Genomic DNA, 20,340 nt, shown 5'->3' with positions numbered 1-20,340 from the left:
ATTTGAAATTGCAAACAGTTCACATATTTTTCTTAATCACACTATTCTAAATTTCAGTTGTTGAGAAAAGTAACTGTTGTAAGTTTTGTTTTAAAGTCTTTCCCACAAAAGGGCTAAAGCCATGTGTTGTAAAACAATATGAAATAGTAGTCTGCCACTGAACGCCGGATGTAAAGCATCGGCTTCGCTAAAGATAATTTTGTATTTTTAATTCTCTGAATGGCGCCACCCTAATATGGAATTTGTAAAATAAATGTATATATTTTTGATTGTTGATGAAGCCCATCATTTTGCGTTTTCATCAGTGTTCAGAAGCAGAACAACTATAAGTTCTTTATTTTATCACAAAAATATAAAATGTATGAAAAACAAAGAGTAAGAAAATGAGATATTTATCAGTTAAAATAAAACTTTTTGTTTAAGTCATTGTTAACAATTCAAATTTCTCCGAAGCAATTCTAAACCTTAATTTTGCTCACTACGTGCTTTTGCGCGCCGAAGCCTATCAATTAAAACGTAATAGTTTTTTATATAATATAGATTAGCTATATGATGCTCACTACGTGCTCTTGCGCACCGAAGCCTATCAATTAAAAATGAAAACTGTTGCCAGCGCGAGAAAGGAACTATCATCGGTTTTATTGATACATACATACGTACGTATTAGCGTTTTATATAATATAGATAGATAGATAATGTGACATAAGAAGTCACGGAAAGAAAGACGTATTATTGGCATATTTCTGAAGAAAAGTTCACATTTTAGTTTAGGTTTTGAACGTCATATTAAGAAGCTTTGAGAAGTAGTTTTTATTACTCTCATTAAAACATCCCTTTATTGAATTTCTGCTTATTTCTATTTTCAAATATTTATTAAATATTTTCACCCTATTTTTTTTTCTTCAGGTTGGTAGGTATTTTATTTACTACGCACTAGAGCTGCACAATGGGCTATTGGAGATGGTCTGGGAAACATCCTTGAGGATGATCCGAAGACATGCCATCACCATTTTGATCCGCTGAACAAAGGGGATGGCTCCCCTGGGTTGGTAGCCCGACAAATATAGCGCGAAGACGAGCGTTTTACTGTAGAACAGTATATCGAGCACCGATACAACGCACCCTCGGTCCCTACGCAGACTGATCAAAGTGGTCACAAAACCGCTTACTGACCGCAGTCAGTGACGCTTGACCTCGGTGTTCTACTGGGAACTGTGTCTTTACGATCAGTCAACTGCGTGACCTTTTTTCAGAATCTTAAGAATTTCAGTACGTTTCTTAATTAGCATTTCAATACATTAAAGTACTTGGTATTTAAAAAAATATCAATTATTTAAATTATAATTTTGTTAAAGATACCAAACAGTTATTGGCGCATTTAAAAGAACCACATACATTAGACTAAAAAGAAATCAATTATTTAAACTATTAAAGTTCAATGAGTGTCATAAATGAATAAACCTTTCAGTGGGAGTGATGGGTTCTCCGTTCTTAAACCATTCGACGGGAGCTTTTTTATCCAACATTTCCACTTCCAATATTCCCTTCGCTCTCTCTAGTAATGTACAGTCTTTCAGTTTCTTCACTATTTTATTAGCAGCTGAAAACAATCATTTCGGAATCAATCTCTTTTCAACACATCATTTTAAACACCAGTATTTCTTAAACAACTCAGGGAGAAAATTATCATGTTATAAATTAAATTATCGTGCATCTATTTCATAACTATATAGTGAATGATATTTGGACAAAAGATTCGACATATATAGTTTCCCAAGCCAACTGTCTTTAAAAAAAATCAGAAGTATTTCTCCCAGTAATTGAATGAGAAGAGTTTGTTAGGCGAAGTGTTTCTCTTTCCATAAAAAAATTCACTTTTTTAAATACTGAAGCTCTCATTGGATGTTTCATAACCGTCGATGAACAGCCAACCCAAGTTTTTTTTTGGCTTTACGACCACTCATGTTCAACTCCGCAGCCTTTGTCATTTCGAACCCAATCCAGAAGACAAGGGAACTCCTGGATCGAGTATTGGGAGAAATTTGCCCTAGTGGAGGACTTTTTGATGGAACTAACCCGCATTTGCGTTGCATTGAGAGGTAAATCACGAAAACAACGGCAAGGGGACCCATGATCCGTCTACCACTGATGACGTCAGCACTGCGGTCGGTGCAATTCGGATGCGGAATTCGTATAGACAGGGATTCGAACCCGGTTCGCCTCGTTTGAAGGTGACCACTCTATCCCCTGAGTCATTGCGGCTCTTTATTGGATGTTTGCTGGGGATCAATATAGTAGCATTAAGTTGGCAGCCATAAAGTTAATTAGAAAACCGCGTAACAAAAATTCACCGAATTAAAAAAATTCTGATTTGAGATGAATTACAAAACCTTTTTAAACAATTTGTCTAGACCAAGAAGTCTTTAACATAATATCCATATGTTAAAAGTAAGCTTCTGAAGTCAGACTTTGAAATAGGAACTCATAATAATCTAAAAGGTAGTCCTGCAAAATATTACATGCCTCATATTGGTTGGATCTTTTTTGCTCAGGAAATTGTGAAACTCTGTCTTTGAAAGAAATAATATAAGCGGAATAAAATCTTCCGTAATATGAATAAAATTGAGTTACTTGTAATGTTTTCGTTACTCAAAAAAATAAAGCGCTTTCATTATTTTTTAACAATCGACTTTAAAGTACTTTATAATCGACTTAATATCGTCCAATTTATCCAATCCTCTTATTTATATTATATCGTCTAATTTAATTCATTAACACTCGAACGTAAACAACTGCAAACCGGTTTCAATCGCGTAAAAACAAGAACGCTGCATAGTATCACCTAATAATTAAGAATTTACACCGAATCTTATAGTGCGCCTAAAAATTTCGCCAGGGGCAGTAATTTTAAAATATTTTTACTAATGAATTTTTAGTGATCCATTCAATTGCAATCTAGTGTGGAAGTCGCAGATGACAAAAATGACATGGTTTATTTGTAAATGTTTTTAGGAAAATAGTCTATGATAAATGTTTTTACATTAAATAAAAGTGGTCGTGGTCTCATTAAAAAAAGGAAAAACAAATAATGCCTACTTACGTTCAACAATCATTTCACAAACAGTGCTGTCAGCATTGGATTTGCATGTATATTTTCCTTCATCCGTTAAACGCACTCCTTTGAAGACGAGTCTTCTGCGTCTTATTTGGGAAACCTGCTCAATTCTGTAGGCAAAACAGACATGATTGTTTAGGGTCAATAGGGAAATACGATACTTAAAAACATATGTATACAGGAATAACTAAATTATACTTATTAAAACTGTTTAGTAGTTACTTATAATAGCTTTTGGTACCAAATCATTTTTTAAGGTTCCAAACTTTTCGTTTTGCGTTAACTGTTCAATTTTACTTGATTCGTTAACTGGACCTTTGATAGGTAGGTATTTTATTTGCGTCGCACTGGAGCCGCACAATGGGCTATTGGCGACGACATCCCTGAGGATGATCCGAAGAATCACAATTTTGATCCAGTGCAGAGGGGAGGTAACCCGACTATTACTGACCCGCAGCCAGTGATGCTTGACTTTAGTGTTCTACTGGGAACCGTGTCTTTACGATTAGCCCACTGCGGGACAACTTTTGTTAGTTAAATAAAATAGAAATTATAGCGCGTTAATAGACAATAATGTCTAAAGTTCCTTGAGATCAATGCACAACATAATCGGTCAAAAGAAACTCACAGAAGAGAACAACTTTGATGGAATGAACTTCTTTGTATTTCAATAAACAAGTTCATTCTGTCAAATATGTCAATCTTCGACAAAATTTCATTCCGTTTTTGTAAGAATGATCTTGTTAGTGGAAAGTTTGTTATCATGGCAATCACTCCACTGCATGAATTTAACTCAATGAATTTAACTCAGGATGAGATTATCATTAGCAGAAATTGAATAGAACAATCGCTAAAAGTGTTTTAGGAGTGCTAATTCCATTGTTAGTCATGATAATTAAGCCTCACTCAACTCGTTAATTATTAATCTTTGGTAAAAAGATATTTTCAATGGTAAGTCAAATTTTCAACAACTTTTCGTTAGGTTTTTTGTTAGGTATAACATTTGAATCGAATAGGATATATGCATAGAGAAATTGCTATGATTGGTCTTTGAAATTTTTTTTTACTCCTCTGCATTTTACAGACATTTATTTTATTTTTTTTAAAAAACAAATTCTTTAGCACCCCGGAATATTGTCTCAAAAATAAAAATGAAAAACAAGTACTGTGAAGAAAACAATTTAAAGTCAATTCCTACTATGGTCAACAAAGAAACATTTTATTTTAGTCACTTTTTATTAAATAATTAAAAAATTTCCCATATAAAACCAAAATGAATTACATTGAATGAATTAATTAATATTTGTAAAAAAAAACTGTCTTAGCATCGAGTATCATCCACTACAAGCTTAAAAAAAAAAAAAAGGAATTGAATGGATGAATGAAAAGTATTTTATGAAGGATTGAAAATATGAACAAGATATATAAATATATATAGGAAGAGTGTGAACTAATAATAGAAAATTAAAAAAAAAATCCCAAACAAAAGCTGAATTCAGTTGTAAGGGGAAATGGTTTTACATAATAGATGAAGTAAGTGAGACTCACATGGGATCTGGTTTCAATTCTTTATCGTTTTTGAACCATTGAACTTTTCCTTCCCAATCATCCAATTCACATTCAATAAATACTTCATTATTCTCAATCACTTTGATGCTCTTCAGGGGTTTCGTGAACTTAAACAGTTGTTCTAAAAAAGATGAAAATCCAATTTCAGTCAGCATTCATTATAGAATCAGTCATTTTATTTTTTACTTTTGAAAAATTGACCTTAAAACAAAGTGTCAAATTTAAATAGCAAAAATAAAAAAAATCAGTCATTTAAGCCATTCAATGTTTTTAAACTTAATGACTGATAAAAGTAAATGAAAAAAAAAAAGGAAAATTCGTTTAAACGTTTTAAAATAAAATATAGCCTGGTTGGCAGGACCTTGAACTCAAGTCTGTGAGAACCGACCGAAGACTCAAAGTATAGTAAATGGTGACTGGTGCGCGTTAAATCAGTCTGATCATAAAGTCCTCTGTTTGGTACTATATTGGAGATGGATCGTTCTCCGGTTTTGGTCAAAATTACGATTTGTGGATGAGTCCGCCCTATAAACAGGTGTGACAGAAGTCGAATTTTTGGCCGCGCCACTGGAGAAACACTCCTTTACCTCTAACGACAACAACAAAAGAAAATATCCTTTATTTGAGCTGCATTATTTTTGAATCTGAAAGAGTATTTCTAACACGAAGGATACATTCAAATGAGCGTTTTTATTTTTGTCAGTATCGAATACCTTTCTTGGTTGCCTGCCGTCCAACTACTAGTAACTCATGGGGACATTTTTGGTTAACCATGATTCATCCACCGCGGACCTGATGTCAGTTTGCTTTCTTTAAGAAAAGTAGTTTTTTTAGTGGGTAGTTGAAAGAATCATTTAAAAATGACACTCTAGGAACAACTCAATTTCGAGGATTTGGTGACAACTTTTCGAAAGCAATGCAGGCTTAGACCCGTGGCAGAATTGTGGCGACACGCCGCCAGTGTCGCAGAACGGTACAGAGTTCTTTCCTTTGGGAAATAAAATATTTTGCTTTGCTTCTCTGCAGAAATTTTTGAAACATTTTATCTTTTCTTCAGAATCATATTTATGAGATGCCTATCTCGGGCATCGGGGTGGGGGAAAAAATGCTCATGATTTTTCTATTCTCATGAGAGGAGAATGAAAAATAAATAATCATAAAGTAAAAAAATTTGTTATTAAATAAATTGTTAAATAAATTAAAGCATAGCTTATTAAATAAATTTAATAAGCTATGTATAAAAATTTATTACATAGCTTTTAAAATCACATATTTTTAATACGATATTATTTATTACAACANTGAAATGATCCCTAAGTTGCAGCAGGAGATAAAGATCGATGCGAGCAGGAAGCCAGGTAGTTCAGAAAAGCAACATTAATAAGCTATGTATAAAAATTTATTATATAGCTTTTAAAATCACATATTTTTAATACGATATTATTTATTACAAATAAATCTCGAAATGAAAAGACGTAGTAATCCTTTTCTGAAGAGTTCATCTCTTTTTTCGGTAGCGACCGCTACAGATTTCACGATTTTTTTAAAATTTTTTTAATGCGATGATGAAATGCGAAAAAGGAAATAATGAGCGTGTTATCTTCCTACAAAATGTAAGAATATCACCCATAATATTAGAATTTAAAAAAATTACGTATTCAAATTAAAAAATATTATTTCATTTGATCCGATTTTTTTTTTTTTTTTGAAGTGAACGCCTCTGTTACTTTAAATGAGTAACATGTATATTTGTTATTTTCAAGTATCTTGCAGAAAGATATTAGTATTAGAAAGGTATGGCCACAGGAAGGTTTAGTAGTGGTGGCACATAGACTTTCGTTTTATATCGTCTAAATATTATGCGATACGCTTATTTATGTAATATTGATGTAATATTTTTATTGCTAAAAGCGCAACAAGTATGCTACAGATGATAAAAAAAAACGAGTAGAACAATGAAAATAATACAACGATTAGTGCTAAAAAAAAGGGAGTCATGGTACTCCATAATAGATTCAATACTGTGGATTTTCATTAGATAGAGTTAGCTAATGATTTTAGAAATGAAAAACACATTACCAGTGACTGTCAGTTTAGTTTCTGTCTTCTCCTCGGCGTTGATCTTGCACATATACTGCCCGCAGTCAGCAATAGAAAGATCGACAATCTTCAGAAGTTTTCTGCCCAAAGGATCTGCTTCAATCACGTATTTATCCGATGCCTTAAAGAGAAATGTTTTTGTTGTCAAAACAGTTTTATTGAATGTATTATTACGTCTAGTAACAGTGGTCGGATGCTGTAACTACTTTGTTAGAAATGTTGTTAACTACTTTTTTTAAATGCAGTGACTACACTAGAGTTAGAAATGAAGAGAATTTGCAGGCCTGTATAAGAGGGGGGACCCCCCTATTAACCCCTTTTTTGTTGCTGTTTCATACCTTTCGACTTCAACGAGTGTGTATTTACAATGGTTTTGTATCAAATTTCATTACTATAGAGCAGAGGTCGCCAAAGTGGTCTATATAGACCCCCAGGGGTCTATTTAACATAAGCGGGGGTCGATCTGAGCCAGGGGGTCGATCCGAACCAGAAAGGTCGATTGGTCGAAGGANCGAGTGTGTATTTGCAATGGTTTTGTATCAAATTTCATTACTCAAGAGATAATCAAATTCTCCTCACTTCTTACACGTTGAAATTGCAGAAACTATTTCAGTACTTTAAGAAGACCAACTTAAATGTTAACCAATAGTTTAGAAGACCAATCAAAATGTTAGGGATTCATTTAGAAATATTTATTCATGTTTACAGGAGCCAATTTGTTATTCAAAACATATTTTTTTCATTTCATCTTAAACTTTTCATGCCTTTCTCGACAGCGAATATTTAATTTAAATATGAAATTAATAAATACTTGAAATTTTTTTTAATGGTTGAATGCTTTCCTCTTAAAAATTAAGCACATCGAAAATACGTTCTCTTATATAAAATAGGATTAAATAACATTCACGAGTGATCTCCTCATTTAAATATTAGTCATACGTGATTACGTAAATCCTTTCATGGAATCCATTGACGGAATTCGATCCATTAGTCTCGATAACAGAAGGAACTACTATGTGTACTTATCCCACTACTTTTCTTAAAAACTCCACTACACTACAAGCTATGAAAAAAAAGTAGCGTAGTTTCATTACTTGTAGTGTGCTACCACTGGTGTACAAATAACTTAAAGAGAGTTTCAAATTTTTGGTAAAAATCTTTACCAAAAGATCTGAATAATAATCATTTTTAAAATGCAAAACTTCTGGGTCACTCTTTATTCAATCACTCAGTTTTTAGCATTAAAAATTTTTACATTATGCTTAGTCATACTTAATTAATCTATTTTTTATATGAAGTTCACGACCAAGATAGCAATGCACGATAGATAACAATGCACCCATTAAAAGGGGAATTTTTTTTCATTACTATAAAAAAACATCTTTGAAAATTAGCGTTTCTAAGAATCTATTTTTTTTAAAGATATATCAGTGAAATGTTTGTTTTAAAACTACTTTTTTGTATATTTTAATGATCTACACAGTTTTCTCTACCATTTTATTAGCATTTAGTACAAAATATTAAAAGATCTATTACGAACTATCTTGAATTTCAAAGTTCAAAAAGTTCAATTATCTTTAACAATTTTACTTAATCTAGGTTCGTAAAACGAAAGCCTGTAATATTTAAAAGCAGTAACACAATTTTAGGGAAAAACAGTTTTAAGGAATCTGATGGTAGATGGCGACTGTAGTATAAATTAAACACATAATTTAAAGAAAAAGATCAAATGGAGAAAAAAAAAACTATGCCTACCAGTACTACAAAATGCTTAAAAATATGGGCATTTCCTAATTTTACAGATATAAATGATTACAGAAATTTATTTATTTACCGGTAAAGTAGTATAATATGACGAATTTGAATTTGGTAGTTAAATCTAAAAATGGGACGTCATTTCATTCTTTAATTTACTTTTTAAATTAGTTTTTTAAGTAGAATATTATTAGCCAAATGGCATAAAAATCTGGAATAAGGTATAAAAAAATTAAAAAATTTTTATTCAAAAATAATACTTTTATACAAAAAAAAATTTCAACTTTTAAAATATTATCTCCTTTGATTCGTCTTTGGTCTCATTCAATTACATGAGAAAAATACATAGAAACCTCAATTGTTTCTATAGGTTACGTCATTAAGTACAAAATTGTACATAAAACGCTTTTAAAATATATCTTACAGGTTCAGATAATAATGTGTCAAAAGTAGTAAAAACTGTTGACTTGTCGTTGCGTATATAAGTACAGATTTGTATCGCTTCTAAACTATTCGAGAGTGATTTCATTCAATTCATCGTGAAATGCCTCGGAAAATATGACTGTTTCATTTGCCTTAAAAAAGAAGGTACAGTCGAACCTCGATCATGAATTTTTCGATATCTCGAAGAAAAAAAAATTACCTTCAAATTTCCTATACACTCAATGTTAAGAAAAACTTTTTTTTTCTAATCCCTCGATAACTTAAATTTTTTTTTCCATAAATAGTGTAGATTTTTCTTCTGAAAATAAAAAAAATATTCCAAAAAAAAAATTAAAAATTTAAGAATAGAAAACCAATTCTCATAATGATAAACTTTTTAAAGTGGACATAAAGACGTCAGTGGTATAGAATGACGTGTCTTTCTCTACGATAATGAATGGTTTCAAGAATGCTGGATTCATTAAAGATCACGAAAGTAGTCAAACAATTAATATCGTTAATTCTGCTGAAAACTACACCGAAAATGATTGGGACAGATTGACCGGCCTCATGAAACTCGATGCCATGGAATTTCATGACTTTGTAAACGTAGATGATGCAGTAACACTGTGTGGTCAGTGGGATGACAATGATATCATCGATCAAACGAAAGCTTCTTGTGAACTATCAGAAGAAGAGGATGAGGAAATCGAAATGTTACTAACAAACAAGCACTTTCTGCAGTGGACACTGTAAGGAGATTTATTGAGAGGCAGCCAAATATGTCGGAGGAGACATTTAAAGAGTTATAGTCCACTTAGAAAGTGTTATAGACAAACTTTCTTACACATCTCTAAAGCAAACAATTTTTTTAAATGAAAGTGTAAAAAGTACTTTTAGAATAAATATGGAATAATAAATAAGGTAGGAGCATTTACCTTTATTCTACCATCGATAACATGCGATAATTCGAATTTTCGGTATCGCAAATTTTTTCTCCTTCAAGTTCGAGATATCAAGGTTTGACTGTATATTATGAAAAAAAAAACCTTGCAGCTTGGGTTCTTCAAGAATCTTGGCACAATAAAGGTTCAAAGGGCCGATATGGGCCATATATAGAATTGTCAGATTCACCCAATATTTCACTGCCACTTTATAACCAAGCCTTATATGAAATTCTCCTGATATTTTAGGATCATTATTCATCCAATATAAGCCTTAAATAGGCTGATATTGACGCTGCATAGGACCCCTATTAAAAACAACCTAAATGTTCATACAGCCCAACTGGGGCCAAGATAGGGGGAAGGTCTAATTTTACTGGAAATGGTGCACATTCAATAGCTTCATCCGAGTTACGTAAAGAAAAGAAAAATCTCTGGAGAGTTACCTCTATTTTCTGTCCGTCTTTGTACCAATTGACGCAAGCTTTGTAATCATTGACAGCGCATTCAAGGACGACATCTTTCGTTGTGTATGCCTCTGTTGTCTCACCCAATTTCTTTGTAAATTTATACACGGGATCAGGTTCTGGAAGACATGTTACAGTAAATGGTTAGATGGTGCGATTTTTATAAGCAGCTTTCGACAGAATGGCTCATTTTATTTTTAAAATATGTGTGAATCTTTACTCTCGACCTGAACACAATTCAGGCCTGCCCCTACGCTTTTTGTAAAATAATTCATAGAGGGGTAGACATTTACAAACAAAAACTTTCGGAATTCCTGGTAATTTTGCCAACGTTTTAAAATATTCACAGCGAGAAAACTGCATTGTAACTTTTAAATCAATGATGCGTAGTGGTGTGGAAAATAAGTTTAAATGAATAACAAATAATGCGTTAATATATCAACTTAGCTACCACTAGAGTAAGTTTTCACAAAAAACCTTGAAAGTTGGCAGCCTTCTTCATTGTGTAAACTCAACTTAACATCTACAGATATCATTATTGATATATATGTAAATATTTATAATTTAATTATATTTATAACCATCGTTGAACAGCCGATCCAATTTTGGGTCGGTTGTTCAACGACCTACTCATGTTCACAGCAATGTCATTTTGAACGGAAGACAAGGGAACTCCTGGATCAAGTATTAGGAAGCATTTGCGTTCGTGGAGGACTTTTTGAAGAAACTAACCCGCATTTGCATTACAGGTAGCAGAGAGCCACGAGAACCTCCCACGGTTAGCCTGACGGCAAGGGGACTCTAACCCATGATCCGTCTACCGCTGAGGATATTTTCACGTCAGCACTGTGGTCGGTGCAATACGGATACGGAATTCGTATCAACCAGCCATCGCTGGGATTCGAACCCGGTTCACCTCACTGGGAGGCGAATGCTCCATCCCTGAGCAATCGTGGCTCATCTATTTTTTTTGTCAAAACTGAATAGCTGCCATATAGGCATATTTTTATTATATTGAAGTGAAATAATATCTGTCGAAAGTCACCAGATGGTAGGTGAAATCTTGATCCATTTAAACAACTTTTACATTCCCTGAAGAAAATATTTTTTTAAAAAAAATCTAAGGTTATTCTAAGGCAGATTCAGGAGACAAATACTATTCATTATTATTATAATTATTTTTTCCCAGGACTACTTTGGAATTTCTCGTCATAGAAAAAACAAGCTTTTTCTCGGAATGGGACTTGTCAATTACAAATTAAGAAAAGAAATTTCAATAATTGACTGGATTCATCTCACCGTCCACCGTGACTATGCAAGAACTGGTGATGCCCATACATTCAATCTTGTATCTGCCGCTGTCGTCCTCCACAGGATTGTTGATGATCAACACATGGAGATCACCCTCGCTCTGCATGTGGTATTTCTTTCCCAAGAAGAGCTCCTCTTTAACCCTGTACCACTTGGCCTTCACGTTCAACTTTGAGAACACAGCCTCCAGCCTCAACTTTTTGTCTTTTCCCTCTTTCGCTCTCGCATCCACCAATGGTTTCACAAACTCATCTTTTTTCTGTGAAAGGAAGATATGTACTTTATCATTCTCTGGAAGAACCTCATTCATTCATTCATTCATTCAACAAAATGGTTCGATTTTATAGAATAGTTGTTGGAATCGGTTGTAATGCAAAATAAGTTAAATACTTGCCGAGTTTCTCCTTCAGTTGAAGAGTTTTAAGCTGAAATACCCAGGGTTCGAGACAAAATCTTCCAATAGTTCTAAAATCCTAAGATATTTGACTTAACACTGTTGGATCAACAACTCCAAAAAAGAAAGGTCTCAGCACACATAAACAGGAAATTCGATCCCCTAGTAGTCCAAACGAAAGGACATCTTTTGCGCAGATGAGTAGTCTTTTTTATATTTACATCCACTGCGCAGTTGGACTATTAAATCGATACGTACCTTGGAGGTGTTGATTGGATAGAGAAGTGGTACAATTCCTGTGCTCTCGCTATCTGTTTCTCTACTGTTTTAACCTTATAGAAAAATTCTTTAAAATGGGAACAATGTTTCCCACCTGAAATGCTTATTAACTGTAAAAAAGTATTTTTAAAACCATTTAAAGACAAGTTTTTAAAAATCCAATAACCATCTTAGAAAATATGGATCTAAATTTTTTTTGCTTCCTTTTTTTATTTTTCGACATAAAATAAAACTTATTGCACCATTTAAATTTTATATTTTGAATACGCTAAAGCTTAGTTAGAAATTGGGTATTTTTTTCTGCCATTAAATACTACAACGCAGTCTGAAGTGTGCCTCAGGATTTTGCATCTTTTGACTATAATGGGCATTATGGGCGTTTGTACTTGCAGTATGACAAAGACTAGTGTTAGACGAGGAACCTCAATAAAACTAATGATATGCACAGTGTTACAAAATTAATATAGCCAAAATGAAAGGAAGCACATGTAGGGAAATCTTATACAGGGCAAATTCTACATCTTTCTAATGGCTTCGACACTAAAAGAGTGAAGAAAACATTAAAAATAATTCTGTAGTTTGATGAAGATATTCTAAGATTACAACTATGGAAAAAATAACAGCTTACTATATTTAAAATAAATATATGTGGGTTAACTTGAAATGTGATTTTTGTTGAATCATATTATTTTTCAGAAAATTTAAGGCATTGAAATACTGTTGTAAAGCAATTGAAATATAAATAGGTTTAATCTTCATCTATTAAAATTAAAACAATTAAATAGAGAAAAAGGATAAATAGAAAATAAATAGAAAGAATAAACAGGAGAAAAATTCCTTTTTTTATGTAGAAAATCTTTTGTTAAAAGCATTTCAGAACTTTCGTGTTTCTATAGGTAAAGTACTACATCATATGAGATAAGAATTTCAAATTTTTTTTATGGGGATGTTAACCCTTAGTTCTCTGCTCTAACTTTACAGGTATTGGAAATTAGGCAGTACAATGCAACAAAAATTCTTCCTTCTTTAAAATTACAGGATATTTCACTTAAAATAAGAGTTTAGAAGAAGTTATTACTAAGAAAATCAACTCTTTTATTGTTAAAGGAAAACTCATATGTTAAGCGACACCCAAAGAGACAAAAGTTGCTGAGCGAGCACTCATAATGCAATAGAGTAATCATATAAATAACATGCGTCATAGCCTTTAAATAAGGTAGTAGAATTTATGGCGTCCATCTAAATTTGTTTTTTAATATGAAGCAAAATTTGCAAATACTTTAGGTAACCTACACCTAATACAAATGAAAAATTTTGCTAGTTTGTATAAATCCCTAAGCTAATTCCAACTTTTTTATTTGTAGTCTTTACGCAATTCAGCTTTGTAATTTTAATCAGAAATAAGTTGAGCGATGTTTCAAATAAAGAATGATTTTTTTTCAATAATTAGCTATATATCTCTGCAGATTAGTAACATAATTAGTAAAATATCTCTGCCGATGCTACGATAACGCTGGAGGATTTCTACAACATTACTGAAAACACTTCAGAAAAGGTACCAAATTACCTTACTTTTCATAATTCCAGAGTGTCTTTTAGCAATAGGAAGAATCCTTCAGAAAACTGTGGAGGTAAGTTTAGAATGCAGCTTTGATTTGCGTCAAAAAAATAATTTGAGTCATCTGTGTTAATTTAAAATATTTGACAATTTAAATTGCATCGTTTTTTTATAATTTACTCTATTCTTAGTAAATTTAGTGCATATTTCGTAGTTATTTCTATTGGGAATTGTTGTTGATACGAACACCTTTTGGAAATGAAAACAAGAAGTAATTGATTTTCTATCAAGATTATTTAAATAAGAAAGCGTCATTGGAAAAAAAATACAATAAAATTAGTAATTGGCTTAAACAGGAAAAAAAGGCTCCCTGCCTTTATAAAGCTGAGATTAGGTGTTGCCACATTTGACAGAAAAAAGTGAGAAAGTTATTAAAAATGGCAGCTGTCTGAGAAAGAGGATTCCTACAATGTAACATGAGCTGTTTTTCCACTCATTTATCAATTTCATTTAAAAAACTACATGAATAATATTCATTTTTTTAGTCATTTGTAGAATCATCAGAAAATTTTAAACGTTTCTTTCATCGGTTTAATAAAAAGAGAATTGTCTTTACGAACTGCTCATTAAAAAAGTACAAAATGAGTATATTTCAAACCACACTATATAGTAAACGATATATTAATAAAAAGGATTTCTGTGTGTCTCAACAGAACTGTCGACGTTCTTTAATTTGGACAAAACGTGTAAGTATTAAATTTCCCTTTCAATTAACATTTGCTACAAAATAAGCGACTGACGCATTTCATTTCAATTTATTGTTTAAAGAAAAATAAGTTACACCTGCTAATTTTCAATTCCTTTTAATGAAAAAATAATCATTTATTGCACGTTCTTCAAAATGATCATAAGATGACGTCACCAATGAGTATAGTTAAAGAACCAGTCCATTAAAAACCACGTTTTTTTTTATTACTTTTTTTATTGTGACTATATCGGAAAGTGTTTCTGTAAATCTAATTCATCATCAGGAAGAACAGGACAGAAAAGAAACTATTAAATGGATTTCATTCTGCCGGCAGAGGGTTTGCAGTTTTATGATAATAATTTATTCATTTTTGACCATTCCTCCCTCATAGAGCACAAACGCCATGTTATAGTTTAAAGGCTGATTTTTTTTCTCTCTCAATTACACTGGTAACAACGATTCGCTTTTATGAACCTTGAGTGATGCTGGCCGGTAACAGGTGACAATGTGATCCTACTTACTTTCTTTTTTAAAAGCTGAATTTTATGTGAGCGGTTATTTGAAGATGTTTTTTAAGTAACTGAATGAGCAATTCAATAAGATCTAAGGGTGTTTAACAAAGAATTACAACTGTTTGGCAAGGGATTCGAAACTTCAAAGCTCCTCAAGCTGCTTTTTAGGAATTTCGTCCAACCACTTCGAATAAGTGCCCAAGTAACATAAATTCAGATGTAAAATTCATATTTTATGAAATGACTTTAGAACAGATTACTAAAATAGTTACCCGCATATAAAATTCAGATTTTATAAAATGAAGTTAGTAGGATCACCACAACCATGAAGTATGGCCGGGATGGGTAGGACACTGGGCACATGTCCAAGTGGACGTGGGTTCGATCCCCGTCGGCCGAAGACTCCCCCGTGTAGTAAACGGTGACTGATGCACGTTAAATCTGTCGAGTCACAAAGTCTTCCATATTCTCATAGCAAATCCTACCTCTGGGGATACTGATCCAGGAATATCCTTGTCTTCTGGATAGGGTTCAAAATGACGAGGCGTTGAACATGAGTAGTAGTTAAACCCAAAATCGGGTCGGTTTTTCAAGGACGGTTATAAAAAATATAAAACCATTAAGGATGTCCTGCTGATGGTTTCCATCATGAGAACTACTCGAATACTCGGGAAACATCTAAGCCCTAAGTAAGGTATATAAAATTCAGTTTTCATAAAGTGTAGGATCAAATTTTCTGCATCTTTGTTATAAACCAGCCAAGGCAACAGCAACTGAAGGCTCTTAAATGCTAATCGTAGTTAACTGCGCTTGCATCATTGCGTTCAAAGCAATTTTCAGTTTTCACACTAGAAAGTAGGTATTCGCGGGTTGTAGGACTACCATAGGAAGAAAGTGGTAAATTAATAATTTATTTACATGTCCCGTGTGGAGGGTGGCAGCAAAGAGTCAAGAGAACAGCTCATTTAAATTGTAGACCATCCAATAATAGCCGATTAATAGAGAAGAAGAAGAATAGCAGCAGCTGAGGCAGAGAAAAAAAAAGTAGAGAAGAGAAGCTTGATTGAGAGAAAAGATATTCTCCAACCTCAGAGTCTTTCACTACTTTTTGGAGAATGGGCCAATCAGGAATCAACTCAGCTAAAGAGGGACGACGACTTTCCCGTGATCCTCTGCGTTCATCACCACTGCTCTACAATAACAACAACACAACAACACAGGTCAACAAACACATATACATTCCCATTGCAATAATGATGGAACAATTATAACAGTTCAATCATTATGCAATGACTATAAATGTTATTTACAAATCTTAATTCTACATGAAAGGTTAGTCATGTTTGGGGCAGCATTAACTAAAGGTTAAAATATGACATATCTGTGGGTTACCTTTTCCCCACCGATGGAATAATTTTCAGGCATTGACGTGAATCTATCTGGTTTAAACTGGTTTCGAACTTTCTTGTGTGCACATTTTCTAAGTGGCGATCGATAGATGGCAACAGCGTGTGGAGAATCACAGAAGAAGGAAGTACGTTAGTTTCTCTATTGATTTTCAAATAGATCTTTTAAGTTAGGAAACTGAATTGAACCAAAAACTAGATTAAAAATAGTTCTAAAAGAAAGAGTCGTGAAAATTGTAAAAAATATTTTTAGCAATTGAATACGAAAAATAATAAGAAAAAGACAAATATCGTAGTACATTCCTATACAATTGAAGAGAGGAGGAGAGGGAAGGGTCAAATGCATGGAACCGGTCAAAATGGAACCGAATAAAAGTTGGCTTAACAGACTCTTGGACACGTATAGAACAAAAAGCATATTGCAGATAAGGTAGGTACTTTATTTAAGTCGCACTAGGGCTGCACAATGGGCTAATGGCGACGGCCTGGGAAACATCACTGAAGATGATCCGAAGATATACCATCGCAATTTTGATCCTCTGGAGAAGGGATGGCTCGCCTGCTTTGGTAGCCAAACGACCTGCGAGGGAAGTCGAGCACTTTACGGTAGAACAATTTAACGAGGAACGATAACGTGCACCCTTCGCAGGCTGATCAGAGTGGTCACCCACCCGCTTACTGACCGCAGCCAGTGATGCTTGACTTCGGTGTTCTACTGGGAGCAGTGTATTTAAGATAAGTTCACTGCGGGACCTATTGCAGATACGAAATCTCTTTTGGTGTGGGGCATGTTTCTTTCGCACCTTTGTGAAGAAGTGAAAAAAAAGGCTACACATTTAAAATCTTAGGTTGAAGTCATCCATCCCTCAACTGCTATGTGTGTGTTTTAACGAGCCTTTCAAGGACAATATGAAAAAGGGCAAATTGAATAAAATCTGGTTTCCCAACGAAATTGGAAGGGTTGATTGCACGCGGTGTAAAGGATGCTAGGGAAGACCCAAAGAAATGGTCCTTTAAAAAATTTTCTATATGCAATGCACTTAATGCCACCGTCATTATCCAAATGAAAACGAATCTCTGAAGATGCATGCACACATGACAGACTTTAATGAACTATTTAGATAATTTGACCCAGAGTTTGTTGGATTTTGATATTTTTTCTAAACAAATTTTTTTTTAAATAGCTGTTTTCTTACTTTTAAAATGTTTGAAAAAATTTTGGAAATAGAAAATGATCTGTTTCGTAAAAAGCATTTTCCCCCCGCTTGATTCTGCCAATTAAAACTAGCATCGCATGAGTAAATGCTTTTTTTTAAAGGTCAGACCCACTGTTTGAAGAACGAAAAGCACCCAATAAAGAAAAGAGAAGTCCCATTTCACAAAAAATCATTTTGGATTCAAAATGACTCATAGTATGACAATCTTTATCTGGATATAATAGAGGGTCATTCCATTGTTAGTATTTAATTTAATGAATTAACATTTTAGACACAGTCCTATAGATATCGATTAAATATATAATCATTTTTATTGATAGATTTTATATTTGCCCTTTTCATAAAATTTAATTTCAGAACAAACAATCACTTTAATAATCTTTTGGGTACTACAGAGAATGTTAGTACATTTTTTGTTAGATTCTCTAATAATGTGTTTTTAATATGAATGCTTTTTGAAGCCAAACATCACGCCGTAAGTCAGGTAAATCTAAAATTAAAAGCTGTTGGTGAATCATTCAAGAATATTCCTTGAAATCCTAAAAACTTAAAATAGACGTTTATATACTGTCAATTCAATCCAAGGTCTTAGTAAAAGATTAAAAATACTATTATTTTGTAGAATATGAAAGCAATGTCATAAGCCAATATAAAAAAAGAAGAGATCCTACCGATTTGAGACAGCATGAATACAAAAATAGGCGATGGCGCGAAAAAAAAAAATTAGACGCAAAAAGGAATGAAAATAATATCGATTATTTCTAATTATTTAAGCAAGAAATTAATTTCTGTTCCTATAAAATGACTACAAAAAAATAGATTCATTTTTATTTACTCGCCACTGACCCTGCTCCTAGACACTGGGGGTAAGCAGTGTGCCAGGAGTTTTTCAGCTACCCGTGATGGCTATTCATGTAAATTTAAAAAAAAAAGTTGGGGTTGAGTCAGCTAACTTGATTACTAATTTCTAATAAGTTACCACCATTTATGATTTTGTTAAGTTTTATTATTCACATTCCACCAAAGGACTGCCTCAACTACCACTCATACTAAAAATAGGTAAAACACACAACACAACATAAACAAAACATGCATACCCCACAATCGACCACGGACTGGCTCACAATAGCAGCCAACGTGGTTGATCACTAAACACGCCTCACCACTGACCCTGCTCCCAGTCCTTGGGGACAAGCAGTGAGTCCGGAGCTTTTCAGCTACCCGTGATGGCCATTTATGTTAATCTTAAAAAAAAAAACGTGACGTGACAAGCTATTTTATATTGTACTGTTATCGTCCATCCTTTGACTCTGTAATGTAACGCTGCTAGTCAATCAATGTAAAATTACTAATTAACATCTGATGTGATAGTTTTAACAGTAGGTTATTCAAGATCTAGGTGTCGACTCAAATTAGACACACAACTTTTCTCCCAATCATCTTTAATCCGGATAAACACTAACTGCAGCTCTCTGTCTCAAGGTGCAAACTAAACAATATGGACCTAATTAGGTTAAATAACTAAAACACCAACTTAGGGTACGCAATTAATTAGAGCTAACATAAGTTTCTAATCTTGTTCTGATGCAGTAAGCCAAATTAGATAAGTTTGTTTCTCATGATACTAATTTTTCAAATTCAATAGTTTACAGGCGATGAACAACACCATGATGGAACCACTAGAAGATATTGGTAAACACCAAACCCATTATCTAACCAAAGTAAGGATGGTTTGACAGATTAACATCCAATTATGACAAGTGATTTCCACTTACTGCCATAATCAACTATATAATCAACTAATACTCCCCTTGTAACAGGTCCACAGGTGCGGTGCAACAATAATTCTGATGAATTGTCGTTACTTGTGCGGGATAGCCTGGTCGGTGGGGTGCCGGGCCCATGTCCAAGAGTTCCTGGGTTCGATCCCCGCCGATCGAAGATTCCCCGTGTAGTAAATGGGGACTGATGCAAGTTAAATCTGCCAAGTCTCGAACTCCATCATCCCACAACAAATCAAAGCCTCTGGTAGTACTGATCCAGGAGTTTCCTTGTCTTCTGGATTGGCTCAAAATTACAAGGCTACGGCGTTGAACATTAGTAGTCGTAAACCCAAAAATTGGGTCGGCTGTTCAACGGTGGTCATAAAATAAAATAAAATACTTAGAAATTACATATCATCAATTATATATTATCAGCCGTGGTGGCTCAGGAGAAAGAGCGTTGGTCTTCCAAGGAGATAAACCGGCTTCGAATACCACCGATGGTGGGTCGATTTGAATCCGCATCCAGCTTGCACCAACCACAGTGCTGACGTGAAATATCCTCAGTAGTAGACGGATCATGGGTTAGAGCTCCCTTGCCGCCAGGCTAACAGTGGAAGGTTCACGTGGTCTTCCTCTCCGTGTAACGCAAATGCGGATTAGTTTCATCAAAAAGTCCGCCATGAAAGTATCCAGGAGTTCCATTGTCTTCTGGATTGGGTTCAAAATTACGGAGTGGAAGGCTACGGAGTTCAACATTAGCAGTCGTTAACCCAAAA

The 20,340-nt window shown here is 33.7% G+C and overlaps 1 protein-coding gene across 1 annotated transcript in view; it reads right to left on the bottom strand.

Annotated features, from left to right (window-relative positions):
- The window catches only part of LOC107453633 (twitchin), a gene marked incomplete in the record, with an annotated part of 247,518 nt that overhangs the window by 133,076 nt on the left and 94,102 nt on the right, over window positions 1-20,340 (bottom strand). Inside the window, 7 exon segments of the mRNA XM_071179568.1 lie at window positions 1,462-1,600; window positions 3,101-3,225; window positions 4,664-4,805; window positions 6,764-6,905; window positions 10,353-10,492; window positions 11,673-11,943; window positions 16,263-16,367. Of these exon segments, the coding sequence (XP_071035669.1) occupies window positions 1,462-1,600; window positions 3,101-3,225; window positions 4,664-4,805; window positions 6,764-6,905; window positions 10,353-10,492; window positions 11,673-11,943; window positions 16,263-16,367 (1,064 nt within the window).

The sequence above is a fragment of the Parasteatoda tepidariorum genome, chromosome 1, assembly GCF_043381705.1.
Source record: "Parasteatoda tepidariorum isolate YZ-2023 chromosome 1, CAS_Ptep_4.0, whole genome shotgun sequence".
NCBI classification, from domain to species: Eukaryota; Metazoa; Arthropoda; class Arachnida; order Araneae; family Theridiidae; genus Parasteatoda; species Parasteatoda tepidariorum.
The sequence above is the reverse complement of the archived record's forward strand: the minus strand, read 5'-3'. Positions and strand labels throughout refer to the sequence as shown.